This window comes from Ceratotherium simum, chromosome 24, assembly GCF_057802395.1.
Source record: "Ceratotherium simum simum isolate JZ-2026a chromosome 24, ASM5780239v1, whole genome shotgun sequence".
NCBI classification, from domain to species: Eukaryota; Metazoa; Chordata; class Mammalia; order Perissodactyla; family Rhinocerotidae; genus Ceratotherium; species Ceratotherium simum.
Genome location: NC_141923.1, coordinates 45,577,106 through 45,597,084, shown reverse-complemented (window position 1 = coordinate 45,597,084; position 19,979 = coordinate 45,577,106). Strand labels below are relative to the sequence as shown.

Below are 19,979 nucleotides of genomic sequence, written 5' to 3'. Positions count from 1 at the left end.
GATGAGTGGCAGATGCCCCTTTTAGATGGCACAGGCTCACCAATTTGCCACAGTCCTCAGTCAGCCCACTTGCTCATTTGGATTTCCACTCCTGGCCCCTGTATGCATTCCTGAGGTGTTCAGGGCTCAGAATGATTCACAAAAGTGGTCTGCTAGCCCTGTGCTACCTAAGATAAAAGGCCTCCACTGATACAAAAACTCATTCAAAGCAACACTTCCTGTAAGTAACTCTGATCAAGACAGACCTGACTAAACACTATAAACACGTTTAAAGACCTGCTGGGAAAGTAGAAAGAGATTTCCCTCTGGAAGTCAGGGGCACCATCGGCAGATAGAATGGACAGCCTTCCAAGACTGGGACATCCTATGGGAAACTCTCAGCCTAGTGTCTGGAACTTAGTAGGAAGTTAATAAATATTTGTTTCCATCTTGCTAAGAGCAGATGCAGAGCACAGCAAGGAGGAAATGGAGCCAGAACAGTGTAATGCAATGCACAAAAGCACAGCATGCCAAGAGAGGAGGAGGGAGGAGGTAATCGTAGCTTAGAGAGCAGTAGCAGCAACAGAACAAGCCTAGAGAAGTTAGAAGGACAGAGCCAGGGACTATAGCAATGGTTGGCTGCCTAACCGCAGCATGAGTCTGGTAGATCTTCGCCAGTCACACATCTAGATAGCAGGTAGGAGCATAGAGTAGATAGATGAAGACAATATTAATCAAGCAGAAATTCAGACAGAAATTCATGCCTAGACACTAGTGATAAGAAAGCATTTAACAGTTCAGTGAAGGACTGTTGGTTAAAACTATAACAGAATATATATACATAAAATACACAGAATATGTAAAATATGCAGAACAGCTGTATTCAGTTGAAGTATAGAATTTCTATAGTTACCTGAAATAATTGTTTAAATTTTTGTGTGTGTGTGGCTTACCAATGGCATGGCTTTAGTTACTCTGAAATAATTTATTCCTAAAACCTTAATTAAAAAAAATCAGTTACTAACTGAAGCAAAATTTCCTGAAGCATCACGTCACTACAGTAACAACCTGTCAGAGAATGTTAGACAAAGGGTGTTGAACTGGGAGATGGAAGGTTACAGATGCAATTTTTTTTTTCCTAGCCTTTTCCTTAGGGTCACAGCCAACCAGTCACTGTTTATATATAGGGTAGCTTTTGCAGTATTTATTTCTTTAAATATTTAACAGTCTTGAGAGGCAGCGACTGGCAACAATATGTAGAGTTTCTAGCATGCTATGAGTGCTTAAAAAACGGTAAAACAATAAAATCCTGCATGATGAAAAACAGCAGTCAGTAAATCTATTATACACACTCTAACATATTTCAAAACCATAGTAGTAACTATTTAGAAAAGCATAAAGAAGTAAATACAGTGCATTGATTAAATTCTGGTAATAAGGGAACATTTATATTCATTAAAAAGTTCACCCAGGTAATTTCCTCTTAAATTCCTCAGGGGATTGAGAAAAGGTATGGGAAAAGTGGATAGAGTATGGATTAAAAAAGAAAACAACTTTTCTTTTTAAACCATTTGGAACTCTGCTGACGACAAACCGGGTGGCTGCATCCTGTACAATGGCGGGGTGCTCCAAGTGCCTTCAAAACGCCTTCGAATCCACCACCAAATAGCAAAGCGCTCCACGTTTCTAGACGTCTTCAAGCTTTGCGGGACTTGGTTTTGGAAGAAGAGACACCCAGGTGCGTGTGGGCGACACCTCCAGATGTCTGCAGCCACACAGTGACATCGCGAAAGCAAATGCTCTTACACCCGGAGAGGAAGTTCTTTTTTTACATCTACTAAACCCGGGACAACTAGGCTAGGCTCGGGACCCCGACCGCTGCGCTTCCGGGGTCCTGTGCAGCCTTCGGCGGCGGCAGCCCCGGCGGCCAGGGCTGAGGACCCCGCGCTGTGAGTTTGGAGAAGGAGGCGGGAAAAGAAAAACAGAGCTGCTCCTTTAAGACTTCCTTTCCCTTTTACTCTATGTTTACATAACACGGGCCGGCGGGCCGCGGGGCCCGAGGGGGCGGGGCGGGGGCGGGGCGGGGGCGGGGCGGCTCCCACCTGCCGGCGCCCGCGGCGGCCCCGCGGCCCGCCGCCCCTCCCCCGCCGCCCCTCCCTCCCTCCCTCCCTCCCCCCCTCCCTCCCGCGGGGCTCCGGCGGCGGCGGCGCTCGGCGCGGGCAGGTCCCCTGCTGCCCGGGCCCAGTTGTTGCCGAGTCCGGCTCGCGGCGGCCGCGGCGCGCGGAGCTCCGGGGAGCCCGGCAGGGCAGCCGCGCAGCCACGACGGAGCAGCCGCGGGACTGGCCGCCCCGCGCCCCCTTCGCCGCCGTGCCTTTCCCCGGCGCGCTCACCCCCTTCTCGGGATGGGATTGTAGCGGCGGCGCGGACTCGGCGGGGATCGCGGCGGAGGCGGCGGCGGCGGCCGAGCGGGGCTCCATGTTTTCCCCCGGCCAGGAAGAGCACTGCGCCCCCAATAAGGAGCCGGTGAAATACGGAGAGCTGGTGGTCCTGGGGTGAGTCCGCGGCTCCCCGGCCCGGGGAGCTCGGGGGCGGGCGGCGCGCGCCCGCATCCCTGAGCGGGGCGGTGGGGCGGCTCGGGCGCTCTCTGGGGACCGCCGGGCGCCTGCGGCGGGCGCGGAGGCGGGTGCCCGGGCAGCGCGCGGGGCTGCGGCGGGCGCCGGGACGCGCTCTCCGCGCGGGGGAGCTGGCGGAGCTGGGCCGGCCGGCGCGGCGGCGGCGGGGACTGGGCGACCCTACGCCCCGCGGGGCGCGGCGCTCGGGGACCGAGTCCTCGGCCGTACCGCGGGGAGAGGGGCTCGACTTCCCCGCGCGCCCCGGCCGCGGAGGGCGGGTCGGGGCCGGCTGAGGCGCCACCGTCTCAGGCAGCGGGCAGTGTCGCAGGAGACCCCCACTTGGCGAAGCCGGGAGGCCCGCGGGACCCCCGGCCCCGGGCCCCGAGCGCGGCGCGGCGGGCGGCGCTCAGGACATTGTGTCGGGGCCGCGGCGGGCGGCCGCAGCCCCCGGGCAGTGACCTGTCTGTGACCCGGGCGGGCCGGCGGCGGGCTCCGGGGCCGGGGCCGCATGTCCTCCGTCCTCCGTCGCCGGCGCGGCCTCGCCGACGTCCTCCGGCGGCGGGTGCTCGCCCGCCTCGGCTCCCGCTCCGCTGTGAAAACCACGTTTTGAAGATAGTAATTATCTGCAGTCGTTAGACGGCAGCAATTAGAGACTTCTTCTACTTCCCGAGTTTCCTTGTGACATTTCTATTGTTTCCCCTTAATAATCCGGGGGAGAGGCTCCGCGGGATTAACGCGGGCGAAGCGGGCGGTGGAGGGGGCGCGGAATGGGGGACCTCGGCAGAGGGAGCAGCTTGGGTTTGGAGGAGAAGGGGTTATTTTTGCCTCTGGATGTGCTACTCCTGGGAACCGCGCGTTTGTCCTTGTCTGTTGACAGACCTGCATTCGGCACCAGGTCGGGGGTGCCGATAGGCAGGCTTAGCACACGTCTGAAGAGTCGCGGGTGTGGACGAACTCAGGGAACTCTGAAAAGCGTGTTTAAAAGTAATTTTAAAGAAGAATTTTTAAGAAAAGCTTCTAGGCATAGTAGAGCTCAAAGTCTAGCCCTCCTCACTTTGTTGCTGTAGTATTAAGTGGAGTACTGTTGGAAGTGTCTATATCTTTTGAAGCAGTTTGCAGACAGGCGCTTTTCTCACTTGCATCTTAATTACACATTAGTTCAAAGACAGATGTCAGGGTTCACTGGAAGGAGGAAAGAATGACAGGAAAAAAGCCAGATTTGGCTTGTCTTATGTAACCTCAGCCCAACCTAATTTTGTGGAGTTTGGTTTTGTTTGTGTGGCTGGCTTCAGAATATGTTTAACATTGTGAACCTGACTCGGAAGATTAATTTATGCCAGAACTTTATTTGTTACTTCCTTTTGAGGAAATCATTATTGAGATGTTTCAGAAAAGCAGTGTGTGAGTGGGCCTGGAGAGGTTTTGTGTTCGTAGCTGGAAGTGCAGGGCGTTCCAAAGCTGGGAAAAGGATTTATACCCTGGATTGTCCTCTGATCACAGGCTTACCCTAAAGCAGGCTATGTAAGTACATTGCTGATTGCACGTGCTCTATCCTTTACCTGATGCTTTTCTAGGAGACAGAGGGTGACATGGTTGGCACGCACTTAACATTTTGGGCCAGACACTCAGCAGCTGTTTGTGCACCTACAATGTGCCAGCACTGTTTAGGCATTGAGAATCCAGCCATGAACAAGGAGCTTTCATTTTAGTGTGCAGTGGCAGGCATAAAGAGAAGGAAAGATGTAAACAGATGAATAGTGAATGACAAGTTGGGGTGTTACCAAGTTCTCAACAGAAGTGGGTTAACTTGGAGAATGTCTGCTCCATGCAGGTATTGCTTGCTTTATCCAGGAGGTCAGAGAACGTCTCTCCGAGGAAGGGGAATGTGAGTTGAGAACAGACTGCTGAGAAGACTCTGGTCTGGTTTCTGAATGCTTGAGAAGAATTGTGGTCTTTCTTTTTTTTTGGAGAGTAGGTTTCTGACTCCCTAGCAATTTTAACACATTGGAGAATGCAGGGGAAAGAGTGAGAAGGTAGGTAGACTTTAAAGAGACCCTTATTAATTCATATCCCACCCTTAGGATTCGAGATTGTGCCTTTCCTCTTAAAACAACAGTAACAATCAAAAATTAATATCAACTTTGCATGTCTGATCATTTAGGACATAAATATTGGTAAACAGAATTTCTAGTAGATTTTCTTGTTGGTAAAATTAATCTGGAGATCTAAAAATGCCAAATATTGATATTGATAGAAACTTTTGCTTAAAAAATACAACGCTTTTTGTTTTTAACTGTTGTGTGACTGTCCTTTTTGTTCTCTTTCGAATTTTATAGTAAAATGTTGCTGAGAAATCCTGTAGAGTAGACTGAGGAGCTATATACGTATATATGTAGGTATCTCGATGTGTGTGTGTATATATATGTCTGTATAAGGAGCTATATATGTATATGTCTATCCATATACAAATACTGTGCTTTTTGATATGTTACACAACATTAAGGGAATTGCCAGGTAGTTAGGATTTTAGTAGGGTCATCACTTTCTTGGCAGATGAGTGGAATTTAATGATTTCATGATTCTAACCAGTGAATGTATCACAGCCACAACTCTTTGCTGTGCCCATTACATAGTTGAAAGTAGAGAAAATGACTGGTCTAACTGTTGGGTCTTTTTTGCTGTTTATTTTGAACCTGCTAACAGGTCAAAGTTGAAGAAGTGTGTCAGGATTTGAGAGGCAGTTCAGTGTGCTGGGGAGAGCCTGAAGGTACAGTCAGGAGATCCGCATTGAATTCCTGCTTTCTTGCAGACTGGCTTTGTAGTTTGACTTAGTCCCCCACCCTGTCTCAGTTTAGTAGGTAGTTGTCAAGGGCCTTCCTGGTCTCTACCCTGTCACACTGTTCCTTAGCTGAAATGTAGAAACTGTATAGTTAACATATTCTAGGCAGCCCGGCGTGGGTTGATTTTGTGTATTCTTGAGGTGATGGTGCTAGAATTTCAACGGGAACTGTGTTTTAATAGCAGAAAAGACCAGAGATATGATTGCTTTTCATGAAGTAGATATGTGCAAAACAGGCTTGGTGTTAGGTTGTACATGAGGGTGTTCAAATTTGGTAAAACTTTCTGTTCCAAGTTTAAGAAAGACAGTGATGTTTTGAAATTAAGCTTAGGAGGCTGAAATAGCCAGCGTCAGAAGAGATAACCTGATGAAAGAATTTTAGAACTGGAAGGAGCCTAAGAAGTCAGGTACATGTTCAGCCCTTTTATTTTACTGATGAAGAAACCAAGGCTCTAGGGGGAAGGAGAGTTGTTCAGGATCATAATTGAGCTGGATCCCTACCCTGCTGTCACTAAAGGGCAGATCCCAGCAGTGCCATTGTTCCTCGAAGCTTCGGTGTTTTTGTCACTTGCATGAGGGGAGCCGAATCCTTTTCTGGATTCACTGTGAAGCCTGCAGTTCTCTTGCTGACTAATGGCCATCATGGTTTTTGGAGAAATACTGCTTACTTTTAGTTCCCCTCACCTCACAGTGGAATGGAGTTTGGCTCCATTCCATTTTGCAAGGCTTTTTCATTTGATGCTTCACAAAATGTATTTTTATTGGCTCTCTCAACCAAGGGTTGTTAACCTAGGGTCCACAGATGGAATCCAGGGAGTCCTTGAACTTGGACAGGAAAAAGAAATACATCTTTCATTGCGCTGTACGCAAACTGAAATTTAGGACTTCACTCAATGTTGAGTATGGGCAACAAATAGACTCGCTGCTGAATTTGTTATTTAATACATTAATACAGAAGTACATATATTATTGTATCACAATTTAAAACTATCTTGATAACTAAGTATAATGGATTTCACTTGTAATCGTTTATCTTTTATTTTATGCATTTGAAAACCTTTTTCTGAGACAGCTCAGTAGGCTTTACCAGACTGCGAGAGGGATCCTTGGCACGAAAAAGGGTTAAGAACCTGTACAAATGAAGGTTTATAAATATGACTGAAAAATGAAGTATTTTAGTGGAAACTGCAACAGGCCAGAGGTCCGGGAGGGCGGCCTTTTTCCTTAGATGGTGCAGCATTCTATCAGATAAGACGAGGAGGACTGTTGCTTGAAGAGTTTATGGTCTTTATTTTTTAAACAAGCGGCTCCTGATTTCTCTGTGCTGTTTCTGTCTTGACCTTGGCACTTTGCCCTCCCCTTGGTAGTAATAAGAAACCTTGAAAAAAAAACCAATACTTTTCCTTTTCTCAGCCTCCTCTCTAATTTGGGCCCAAAGACATCAAACACTAGTATCCTTTATAGACTAAAAGGTCTTTGAACTTTTTTTTTTTAATAGAATCTTTGCTGTCACTCAGCGTGTGGGGCGATCTGTTTGTGTGGAGGGAGTGTCTAATTCTGTAGGCTGGTAAGGCCATGAGGTTTCTGGCTTTGGGTTGCTATATTTTCCTTTACTAACTTTAGTCTTGCTTGGAGTTTGTGGCTGTCTGGGTGGTTTCTCGTCTGGCTTTCTCAGATTTATTTGTTTCTCTCTTTAACACACCAAGATTGAAACCTTCATTCGGACTTTTCATTTTTGGTTGTATTTCATCATGTGATCAATATTTGGGGATGCTTTGTATAAACAGAAATAAAACCAAGTTGATTCAGGTCCCAGCAACTTTACCAAACATATTTTATCCAAAAGATAAAACGCGTACATACAAAAGACCAGGAGAACCAAAAACATACTGGTTGCTGTGTTGGAGGGAGACCAGTATTGTCACATCAGGGCCGTGGTTTTATGTCTGCTGTGCTGGGATCAGCAGTGGCCGCCCTGAAGTAAGTCTGTGGGGCAGTGGGTTGACTGTTGAATAGAGACGACAGCAACTTCTCCCATTGGTATGGGAGAAAAATAACTGAAAAGGAATTTTTTGTGTCTTTTAATTTAGTTTCTCCTGGGGTTGCACAGAATCTATTTTATAAAAAGAAAAGTGATGGTAAGAATGATTAGTTTTTACTGAGCTTATTGTCACCTTCATCTTCTGGAAAATAAAATAATGAGAGCAGAAGATGCTTCGTATTTCTTAGTTTTGTCTAAATCAGCTATTCTCAACCACTGTCTCAATAATGATCAGTTTTGAGGTACATGGCCAGTAATTGATGACAAGTAATAAAGTGTGGATCTTTCAAATGATTCTGAGATGGCCCTTTAATAATGTCGTTTTTCACCCACTTGAATTCTGATATGTTTTCTCAAGTGGGAGAGAAAGAGGTGGAGTTACATCAGGCAAGCCAGGAATTGGTTCATCCAACAAATATTTATTGGGAGTCCGCTCTTCCAGGCACAGGGGAACAGCTGGACATGGCAGATAGGTTCCCTGCCCTTGTGAATCGCGATCTTATTCTTGTCACAACCCCTTAGTGAATAGCCATTACTGATAGACCGTTAGTTTATTTACTCTACAAATATTTAAGCATCTACTACTGAGGGATGCAGTGGTGAACAAGACAGGTATGGTCCCTGCCTCTGCAGAGCCTACTGTCGACTTGGGGAGATAGAAGGCAATTTATAGAGATAAGCTATGATGGGGACACATTAGCAGGGTCACCCAACCCTGTGCCAGGATGAGAAGAGGGTGGTCAGGTGGCGGCGAGAGGGAAAGAGTGATCCAGGAAGAGGATACACAGTATTCTAAGACCAGAGGTGAGCATGCATGCCCCTTTGAAGAATGGAAGAAAGCCTGATATGGTTAGAAAAGAGAAGTTGAATGAAATAATGTTAGAAAGGAGGATGGGGGGCAGGTCATGAAGGGCTCATAAACTATTGGAAGAATTTTGGACTTTATCCTAAGGGCATGGGAGACTGTAGCGGGGTTTTCAGCTCTGAAACAAGTGTGAAGAAAACACTTCTGCAAGAAGGGGTGCAACAGGGGTTGGGGAGACGCTGAGGCTGGAGCCCGTGAGACAGGCAAGAAGCTGTCTTGGTTCCAGATTCTGGTTCTTGTGCCGCGTGAAACCTAGTTGCACGCCCTGCCCAAAGTTGTGTGTGACTGGCCATTCATTCAGTGACTTAAAAATATGGACTGAGGACCAGCTCTGCTCTAGGCCCTGTGCCACGTACAGTAGCAAATGGGCTAGACAAGCAGCCTGCCACGTGGAGCTTCCCGTTAGTGAGAGAGATGGGCCAGCACACTGGTAGATACAAAATTTAACTTCAGAGAGTGCTGTGAGGACAATAAAGCAGGAAAGGGGGAAGAAAGTGATTGAGTGGGCAAGGTGGGGGACTAGCACGGTAAAGTGCTAGGGAGAAGGTGGTGGGAGCCCTTGTAGACGGAATAACCAGGAAAAGCTTTTCTGAGAAAATAATCCTGTGTCCTCTGAGAACCCCCAACTTTTTCAATTTTTATTGACTTGTTTCTGTTTAACCACCCTGAGTGGGTTCTGCTCTCACAGCCAAAGGATTCTGAGTATTCTATTAGTTAAGGAGGCAAAGTATATACACAATTTACCAAAGGGAAAATAGAAGTGTAAACAAATACAAGGACATATATTTAACATCCCTCAACACAGACGTGGTTCAGTCTGCTGTGCAGCCTGCCACGTGCCCAGAGTAATGGCATTTCATTTGAGTTCATTGAAACTATCTGGTCTTCCCTCCAAGTCTGCCCCTTGAGGGCAGGGACCCCGACTTCCACCCGTCTTGGAGTGCCAGGCACACCTTTTCCGGTGCATAGTAGGTACTCACCGAGTGTCTTGGAGGAATGGATTTCGCTAGCACACAGAGGTGTCTCGGGCTCAGTCAGTGGTTCTTGATTTGGAGGGAACACGCGGATTCTGTAGCACAGCTCCAGTTTTGTAAACAGTCCTCCCAACCTGAAGGGCCGGTTCAAGGCTCCCTGTGATACTAAACACAGACTTTACTGACATCAGATACTCCAGTCTCAACTTTTGTTTGTTTTTCTTTTTTCAGTCACCTGACAGTCGTTTTGTCACCTGCAGAAAGTTTTGCCTTGAAGGGAAGCCGGCCATCTGTTTGGGTTCCACCAGCTGCTCTGAGCCGCATTGCAGTGCACCGCGGTGGCGCTGAAAGGCTGTGGTCATTAGTGCCTGTTAATGATGGCTGGAAATACTATGCCATAGAAGCTTCTTGGATGACAAACCCAGTAAATATGCATCAGGGGTATTTTCAATAGCAGGTTTAAGACTATTGCAAGTCATTCTCAACCGAGGTTTTATTTCCAGCCATCCACATAATGCTTCTCACTCTCAGAAACTTCACTCTGTTCCCTGCTTTTCTGCTCATGCAGAATCTGTTTCTAGGATAAGAATCATTATTTCAAGCTTTGTCCTTCTGTTCTAATTAGTACTGGTTTAATAGCATCCAGCCAAAGCAGGCAGTTGCGTGTTTGGCTTCTAGGCTGTCGGTATAAAACGGCTGTTTACTACCTTACCAGGAGCCTCTGAGGCCCCTCCTCCTCTCCGTCCACACCTAGCCTTGTCGTGCTTGCTGCTACACAGTTATGGAACACTCGGATTCTAATCAAAACTTGTGATGGGTGAGCAGTTAGGGTTTTCTGGAGCACTTGATTGATTGATTGATTACCTTGAGGAAAGGCCCTTTCTGTACAAGGATCATAGACACAAAGGGGTATGCTTCACATCAGATCCCAGAAAATTCCACAGGCTGGGTCCTTGCTGTAGTACATGGGATTACATTATAGTTTGGATGCTTTTCTTATCACACGCTCTTGGATGGCATTCAGAATGGAATCTGTATTCTTGCTCTATAGCTACGTATAAGGTTTGCAGGCGAGCCACAGTTCATATACCTGTGACAAACTGTGTTTGTCAGCAGTTGATGCTTCTCCTAGTTTTTGACATACTTGAACAATTTCCCTTTAATAAGCATTCAGTTGGTTGGCCTTTTAAGCCATCCAGTGAAGGAACTGTACCTAAAGGCCATGTTATTGAGGTACACATGACCCAGCTTTCCCAGTTGGTCTTGCAGGCAGTTGGAGATCAGATAGGAGAACTCAGAGTTTTGACTTCATGCCATATTCTTCCCCTGTAGCCTTCAAATATGGCCAGCAATATTTAAGTGTGTGCATGCTGGACCTCCCATCAGGAGGTGAATCCCCTCCTCGGGATCTGGGCTGGTTTTGTGATTTGCTTTGACCTGTCTGTGACCACTTCGCAGAAGTGAAGGTTTGTGACTTGGATGTTGCTTTAAGGGTGTTGTAGCTTCCGTTTTTGTCCCCTATATTACTTTGCTGGGGTGGCCGTAACAAAATACCACAGACTAGGTGGCTTAAACAACAGAAATTTATTCTCTGACAGTTCTAGAGGCTAAAAGTCCAAGATCAAGGTGTCAGCAGGTTTGGTTTCTCCTGAGGCCTCTCTGCTTGGCTTGCAGATGGCTGTCTCTTGCTGTGTCCTCACATAGCTTTTTCTCTGTTTGTGCCCATCCCTGGTGGCCCTTCTTTTTCTTACAAAGACTGCATTCATATTGGATTAGGGCCCACCCATATGACCTGATTTAACCTTAAAGACCCTCTCCAAATACAGTCACATTCTGAGGTGTACTGGGGGTTAGGACTTCAACATATAAATTCAGTCCATAACATAGTCCATAGCCTCTTAGAAGGCAGCTGCCATATAAAGATGTCTGACCCCCCTGCTGGAGAGACTAGCTCTGGTGAGTGAGAGCTTGCAAGAGGGGAGGAGGCCCGGCCAGCCCCTAGCCATTCCAGCCACGCAGCTGAGGCAGCTGAGCTGTGACTGAAGCCATCTTGGATCCTTTGGCCCATCACGCTGCCCCAGTGCACACCACATGGAGCAGAGATGGGCCTTTTTCATTGGGCTCTGCCCAAATTAAAGAATTGTCAGTGCCAGTTGTAGTTTTAAGCCACTGTGTTTTGGGGTGTTTTGTTACACAGCAATAGACAACTCCAACACCGCAGTACTACATTTACCACAGTGTGGTTCAGTTGTCAGATCTGACTAATGTGAAAGAATTCACTAAGTTTTTGTTGAGTTGTTTTGTTTCCTTTAGCTTATTGATTATTTTGGTAAGCACAGTTTCAGCCTTTTAGATGAGTTATTTCAAATATTAAGTACTGTATGATCTGAAAATCTTAGCTAACAAAAGCATTTGTGGAACATCTTTATCATGTATAAGTCATCTACGAGTCCCTTTGCATTCGTTAATCTCCATCATCAATATTGTCTCCTGAAATTCATTGAGAGCACGGCAGTTGAAGAATGGTCTAGCTTAGCTGAGAAGCGTGCTTCTGGTGGCCTTAAGCATAAACTGCTTTAACCCAGGACAGCTCATGCATGACACAGATTTTCAGGCTGTTAAAGGCCCCCTGACATGAAATAATAGAACTAACAGAGATTTGAGTGGGGGAGGTAATCTGTACTAGCATCCTGCAGGTGCAGGGCGATGAATGGGCCAGAAGAGTGTTTCAACACTGCAGTCGGGCGTGAACTGACAGGATGAAAGCTCATTTGTATCCGTTGCACCTGTCTGTGACTGTCAGCAGTAAGAAGTAGTACAGTTCCTGAAACACTTGACATGTCTCGTTCACACTGAGACCACTTACATGCTGGGGAAGAAGCAAGCAAAGGCCGAAGATCGCTCTGGCGTGGCAAGTGTGGGGCACCAGCGTGCTCTCTATAGAAAGAGCAAGTGTGACAGCCACCTGCACGGTGCTCAGGGTGGAGAGAGACCTTCAGGCGTACGATCCACCAGGTACTGCCTCCAAATTGAGCACATTGCTATAAAAAGAGAGAGAGAGAAGATTCCTGCAGTAGCTGAAGTGAATGTTAACTTCTTAAACTTCCCCAGATTCTGTTTGGGGAATTTTAACGTTTGCCATTTTTAATCAGAGGGACTGAAACATTTAAAATTATAACTTTTGCATTCAAAATTTATAAACTAAGTGTAAAAGAAATTTAAATAAACTTCCAAATGAAGTGTGTTGTAAGTTCGTGGCTTTTTATAATTCTGTAGTTTTTAAAGTTTAAAACTACATGAAGACTTTTGGGATACCAAATATATAGATAGATCTTACCAAATATATAGATAGATATATTTTAATGCATGTGTATTCTGGATGGATATATTTAAATAAAAATGGGATCCACTGTACATACTAGAAATTAAGTAGTACCTAAACACACACACTGAACATTAACACTCAGTAAGTGTGAGATGATTCTCGTATTGTTGCTACTTTGATGAGGATGATGACTTCACATTTAGGAACCACATAAGGAAATGCCCTCCAGGGGTGTACCCTCTAAGGGCAAGACAGAACTTAACAACAGACTGCGCCCGGTGTAGAGGAGGGTGGATGGAGGGAGCTGTCATTTCAGGTGTGCTGTGTGCCAGATTCTGGTGGGTGTTTTACTTCATCAGTCCCAGGAATTAGATTTTATTATTTGGGAAGTGAGGCTCCAGTTGAGGTCTCCCACCTGGTCAGTGCAGAGCCTGATTTGAAAGTAGGTCTGGATTGCTCTGAAGCTGGATTCTTCCCATGAGGTGAAGGTCAGAGGCATGTGTCTTGCTGAGAGATGGGGACGGGTGTCCTAGAGGAGGTGGCCTGTGAGCAGAGTTTTGAGGGGTGACCTGGATTTTTATAGAGCAGTAGTAGTAAAAGAGTGGGGTTATGGGAACCTTGAGGGATTTGGCTGGAGGCTGAAGTACTTGGGGAATGAGGTGAAATTGGAGTATTATCAGCTGGTCAACAAATTCTTGTGCTGGGAATACAGTGGGTAATCCCAGAGTGGGCCCTGCCTTCGTGGAGCTCAGAGTCTATCAGGAAAGAGGGACTTTAAACAAATTAAGCCTGGCAGGGTGCTGCCAAGAAGTACAGGGCTTTATGGGATGTACTGTAGGGGACAGCACTTGTTTGTGTTTGGAGGGAGGGATCCTGTTTAAGCTGAGATGGGCAGGGTGGGTAGGACTTGGCTGAGGGTCCTGAGGGAGAGAGCAGTGTGTGTGAAGGCCCGTTTACAGGTTCAGAGCCGCGAGACATCCGTGAGTTTGAAGATTAAGGGGCTGGAGGGCCAGTGTAAGGAGAGAGACTCGAGACGACAGGCGGCCTGGGCGCTGTAGGGATTTAGGCCTCCTGGATCCGGAGCCAGGAGGGCATCTCGAGGAGTTACTCTACGGGGAGGTGGCGCACAGTTTCGGCCTTCAGAGTAGGTGAGCTAACTAATCCTAGGACTGATCTTATTTGATATCTCCAAACATTTTCTCTGTTGTCCTTCATTGCCCCCACCTTTGTCTCCTCCCCTGCCAAGGGACAGTGGCTCAGGCTGGGTCCAGCCCTCCTCTGTGAGATGGCGATGGTGGGCTAGAGCCATCATTCATTCACTCAGTAGTGTGTTCTGGAAACTTGTGCTGGAACTGATGAATGTTTTTGGGTCGAACCCCACCCCGCAGAGCATTCAGGGATCAGAGAACCTTTCGGCGCTCAGCCAGTTGTCCTCCGGAGCCGTGCTGTCCCCGAACGCCCGAGAAGGACCTGCAGCCCCCGGCCCTCCTGCCCTGCCTCCGAGGAGGCTGGGTGTGCAGACCCTCCAGTGAATCACCTGGAGGGGATTACTGGGCGCCCTTCCTCCAGGTCGTCAGTGCAGCCGGGCTCTTGGCTGTCTCTCGCTGAGCTGTGCCAGCAGCGGAAGTGTGGGGACTGGGTCCTGTTGCCGGGGGAGCGGAGCCGAGCCCAGCGGGTCTAGAGTCTCGTGATGTTTGCGGTAGGTGCAGGGTCTCGGATCACTGCCCTGCTTGCTCGCCCTGCTGCCCTGCTCCTCTGGTGCTGCGTCAACCTCTGCCTCATCTTCAGGGCGCTTGGCTCCTTTTCAATCGCAGTGGAGGTCCCTGGTCAGAAGCCCACAGTTTAAAATCACCATTGAAGAGGAAGCGTCGGGATCTGAGATTTTCCTTTCTTTTTTTTTTTCCTGCAAGGATGAGGAAATTCAGCTAGGCTGTTGCCACTCAGCGGCTGGGTTCCTTCTTTCTTTGGGGGAGGTGCACGGAAAGCCGGTGCAGGGGTCGTGATTGATGGTGGGTGTCTCGGTATCCTGTATTGAGTGCTTACTCTTAGTCAGGTCCAGTGCAGAGTGCTGCTCGTGCATGACTTCTTAAGTTCTGATCGAGGCGGGTGGGCACCATCACTCATCATTGCATAGATGAGCCACATGAGCCACACGTGGTGGTTGAAAAACTTGTCCAGCATCGCTGAAACTGCCTGTTATGTGACAGAGCTCTGATTTGAATCCAGGCCTTTCTGATGCCAATACGTTGTTTGTAAATCCTGCCTCTACTGTGTGTGTGCAATTTTGCACCCTGTTTATTTAGTTTTTAGTCAAATCCTTTCCGTACTGAGTAGTCTCCTTAAACACAGTGATAGGAAACTTCATGCAGTGAAGTTATTAGTAAGGTTAATTTTTTTTTTAATGTTTACAACTCACTTGAACTTTTTTGGGGAAATTACCTACGGATGTGCTTTGCCCACTTATGTATCGTGTTCCTAGTATGTTTTCCAAAAAATCAAATGTGTGATCTCTAGGGAATAAAAACACGAATCCTCCTCCTGTCTGCTTTCTTACTTACCTGAATATGGTACAGTTAGATTAATGCTTCAAGGAAGATCTCTGTCGTAATCCAAAATAATCCAAAGTTCATTTCTCTAGTTTTGAAGCCGATTCATTGAGTTAGTCTTCGTTCCTCGAGAAAATCTCTCTAGTCTCAGTTGTGGCCTGCACCCCTGAAATCTTTTTTCTTTTGCCGTTGTTGGTGATGATTTCAGCTAGCATTTGTATTTGTTTATAGCCTGGAAAAGGGGCTTCAGGCACTTCTCTTCTCAGGGGAGTCTTTGCTGGATACTAATGTCCTGCATGCTGACTTTTCCTTTCCTGTCTCTCGTTCCTCCTGTTGGTATTGATTAAGAGAAGAGACCTTCGCTGCGTCTCTCCAGCTCCTCACCAGCAGCACTTAGAACGGCGTGTGCTGTAGCTGCACTAGGTTAGCTGATCCGAAAAGCGGAGGCAACAGCAGTCCAGGAAGAGTGCCTTTTATTTGCTTACTCTAAATGTTAACTTAGACCAGATGCCAGCTTCAAGGCTTTGCTGAAGCAGTTGACTTAGACCCTTTTGGAAGCTGGTGGAGCTTCGTGCTTTACAGCTTCAGCCTTCCCGTGGGGGCAGTTAAGCCTTTTCAGTTATATACGCGGTGAGGGGTACGCGACCCAGAGTTTCGGAAAAAACTCTCTTAACAAACAGGCATCCTCAGATATGAGATGGTCAAATGCCAAAGGACACATGCAGCATCTTGATAAGCAGTATTAGATGTTCTGTGGGCAAGAGCAGAGACTTGGAAGCGCTGCAGGGAAGTAATTCAATCAGGAGGTTCTGATAATGTAATCAGCTACACAAGGGTGAACCCTGAGTGTTCATGCACACTAGAGTGTCCTTCAATTGAATTATTGTCGTATAGTGGTTGTCTGCCCATGTGCTACTGTTTTAAATATTAAAAAATAACACAACTTGCTTTCTCCCCAGATGAGAGAGAAAAGACACAAATCTTCATCACCTTAGTAATTTGCTTGCCCTCGTCTCCCCACCATGACTGTCAGAGCTCATGTTTCGGGTTTATTAGTTGGAAATCCTGTCCCAGATAATTAAGCATACAGACTCGGCGTTGTCGGAGAAATAAAACTGCTCCTCAGTTGTGCCGAGTGCAGTTTAGCTGTGGTGGCAAGCCTGCAGGCTTCTTTAGCTCCGGGGGGACCACGTGGAAGAGAAGAACCCAGGTCTTCAGGAGCAGCTGCGTAGAGTTGCTTCTCCTTTCGTAGGTAGTGATGACGCCTGAGCAGAGGGACTCTCCCCTTACTGGGTTCTCCCAGCTACTGTACAATTGACTGACTGTAGGAGGGGGTAAGAACTTGGGGTCCCTTGCATGGTATGAGAGGCTTGCAAGGGGACCCAAGCCCCTGCCATATACCAGGTGCTCCATGTCAGCAGGCCTCAGAGGACATGATGTCATCCCCATTGGAAAAATGGGGACGTGGAGATGCTGGGGGATTGAGTGACTCCTATGAGCCTGCATAGTTAGTAAAGGATTTTGAAGTTCAGGAATTTGAATCTAGGTCTCAGATTCTAAAACTTATGTATATTCTACTTCTCAAAGCCTATAAATCTTATAACATCATCAGTAATAACTTTTGATAACAATCTGAAGGGTGTAACTCTTAATGTTTGGCGTTAGGTTCTGAAGTTGTGATTATAACAATAGAAATGCTGGCGATTTCCCCGTTGGACTGGCTGGGATGGGGCAGACAATGGTGTAGGCGACAGCCCTGTGGGGAGCCGGCCCCTCCTCACTGCGTGATGGCTTTGCCTGACTACACTTCCCTTTATGTTCCGTTCCTTAAGGGCCTGAAGGATGCCTGCCCCTGTTTTTCCTGTTAGCTCCATTCAGATCAAATTTGGACAATAGAGCTCCACGCCCTCAGGAGGAGGGCTCTCCGTGGCCCTTAAAGCTCAGTTGAACTGACTCTTTCTCTGATCTAATTGGGTTTTTTATCCAGTTGAATACTCACCATGTTAGTTACCGTGAATTGCTACTCTCCGATTTTGTTTGTGTAATTCTTTGACCCAAATTTCTGCTGGAGTTAAACCGCTTTTAAGTTACGTGTCATAGATTCTTGTAACTTCTGGATGCTAGCGCTAATCATTAACACTAATCATTTAGCTTTCCTCTACTGATAAATTTGTAATTGGAAATTTTTTTAAAGCAGACTATTTATATTCAGGTAATATGGAATTAATTTAAAAAGCTGTATGCTAAAAAGACGATGTATAAAGAATATTAATGAAAATTTTGAAAGAAGGAAGAAACATCACCCATGATGCTGATATTATTTTCATATTTTGCACATTCACTTTGTTATTGGTCCATGTACAAAAATACTTTATATACTTCATATACATAGGATATGTGCTGCTTTTTAAAGTAATAGCTAACTGACCTTCATTTTAAGAGAATTTGATTAATGCTAGAAAAACGTTTAAAGTAAGCCAAATATATTTTTTCTTTATCAGAGCAGATATGTTAATAGGTTATCTAACACAAATTCTGTTTTTTTTTTTTTTGAGGGGGCATTTGCAGCATCAAGAATTGCCCTGTGATTTCAAAGTTCTCTCTGTTCTAACTGGATATATGGGAGGAGGAGAAATACAGAAATGTTATCCACTGTTTGAGATCTTCAGAAGTTCTCTGAAAGACTAGTATGTATGCTAAGGGCATGGCTTCTAGAAATAAGTTTCTTAGGTACTCAGAGAAAAGGATACTTTGAAGGATACTGAATTCTGTACGTGAAATGCTCAGTCAAGCCCCAGATAACTTACTTCCTCGCCCTGGGGGCCTACTTTCCAGCCTCCATTATGTGTTCAAAGAACTTTCTTCCTCTTTTCTTCTTCAGTGCTTTTGCACATGCAGTTCCCTCTGCCTGCTACTTCCTTGCTCACCTTCTCGGATTTAGCTCAGGTGTCATGTTCAGCGTGGTGCCTTTTCCTCCAGCCAGGAGCAGTTATTTCTAGTGAGCTCTCCGTGCCTTGTAAATATCTCCTCCTTAAGGAGCCCCCTCGGCCTGGGTCTCACTCACCTGTGCTCTGTCCCAGCACCTTGAGTAGTACCCTGCCACTTGGTGGATGGTCAAGGATATGGATGGAGAAATGCTGCCCTGGAAATATGAGCATTCTAATGTGGATGGCCCCTCCCCACTTTTCTTTGCTCCATGCTCTGGTTTTTAAGAATAGATTATTTACTTTTAAATAGGTGTTTATTTTATTTATATATTTTTTATTAGCTTCCTAAAAGTATTTGCCTGTTTGCGTCTTCCAAGGTGAGTTGCAAAGTTCTTCAGCACGTAAACATGACGGACCCTCATTGACAACGGACTCTTTGGCCCTGAAATGAGATGGTGGTGAATTTAAAATTTTGCTTTTCAACTAAGAAAGAGAAGGCGTTCAAGTGGACGAGTGCAGGGCTGTGGTCTGAGGCTGCTGGTAATTCCAGCTGTAAGTGATCTTAGCAGGTAGTATTAAAACTCCCTAGAAAAGTCAACAAATCCAAACATTTTTGACAGTGATAAATCTTTATTTTTACTCAGAATTAGTTGCTCTGGTTTCTTATCTTTCCAGTCTGAAGTCACAGATAAGTATTCCTTCCATGATTTTTTCCTGTTATTTATCTGCTGGCTTTTGTGTTTGTATGCCGGCTGGGTTTGCAAGCATCATCTTCTCTCCAACATGCTTCCTTTGATTTCTAGAGAGCTTTATGCTTATAATGTGTATATGATGTTTCCTGTTCAGCCAATTTCGACGTGTTCTTTTTTCATGTCCCTACTTGGTATTGGTGGACTTTTTCCCTCCATCATACCATGTTGAGTACAGCTTGTTATATATTTGAAGCAAGACAGCTGGGGTACCCTGGAAGCCAACTTGAGTTTATTTTTCACTCCTTTTCTTTCTTTTAAAAATCAATATCACGAGGAACCAGCAATCTTGTCATTAACTCTGTTTCTTTTGCTGGAGAGCACTGTGTGTAGCAGGGAAATATGAGCTTCTTTCTTCCCCGGTTTTCTTTTCCTCTGCTGCCCCCTCCCCGTAATCCAGTTTCCCTCCCTGCCTTCAGTTTGTAGAATTCTCCAATGAATATTTATCTCCCTTCTCCATTCCTACTCCGGTTCTTATAAGGATTATAATAGATAATGAAATGTCTAAAATTCAGGTTATTCATGGGATTTATAACAAATTAAAAGGAAAATGTGATATTAAAAAAAATTACGTACATGGAGAGCGATGTGGTGGTATAAATTATACTGAATTAACAAGATTCTTGTTCTTCGTGGTGTCTCTGCAACCCCAGAACTGTATTCTAAATATCAAACATACACAAATCTGGTTCTGTGAGCACGTGTGCTGCCTCATGACTGGCCGATAAGTAGAAGGGAGGGGTTTGCTTCTCAGTGTGCACAAATCTTTGGGGGTGAGCTGCAGTCCGCATGGTTTATGAATTGTGGTTTTGTAAAATGGCTTGATGAATGTGTTCATTTAGTTTTGACTGGATTATAATAAAAGACTGTCTTATGGTGAGTAGTTCGCTGATTATTTTGCCTTGTAGATTTTCTTTCTGGTGTATTATGGGCACCTGCTCTCAATGAAAAAATGATCAAGAAATTGTAGATATTTTCTCAATGTGAGAAGTAATGTTTAGGGATGGTAGCCCAGAAATTTTGGTGGAATGTTGGTTGATGAGTCAGTTTATTACTGAAGATCTGTCTAAAGTGAGGTTTCTCCAAGAGCTGACATTTTGGGCTTTCTGTTATATATGTGTT

At 45.9% G+C, this 19,979-nt stretch overlaps 1 protein-coding gene across 1 annotated transcript in view; it reads left to right on the top strand.

The window, feature by feature from the left end:
* Positions 1-2,217: 2,217 nt before the first annotated feature.
* Positions 2,218-19,979, top strand: part of PELI2 (pellino E3 ubiquitin protein ligase family member 2) — a 188,266-nt gene continuing 170,504 nt past the window's right edge. The window contains exon 1 of the mRNA XM_087448458.1: positions 2,218-2,531. Coding sequence (XP_087304584.1) covers positions 2,455-2,531 — 77 coding nt within the window. The 5' untranslated portion in view covers positions 2,218-2,454. The remainder of the gene's footprint in view (positions 2,532-19,979) is intronic.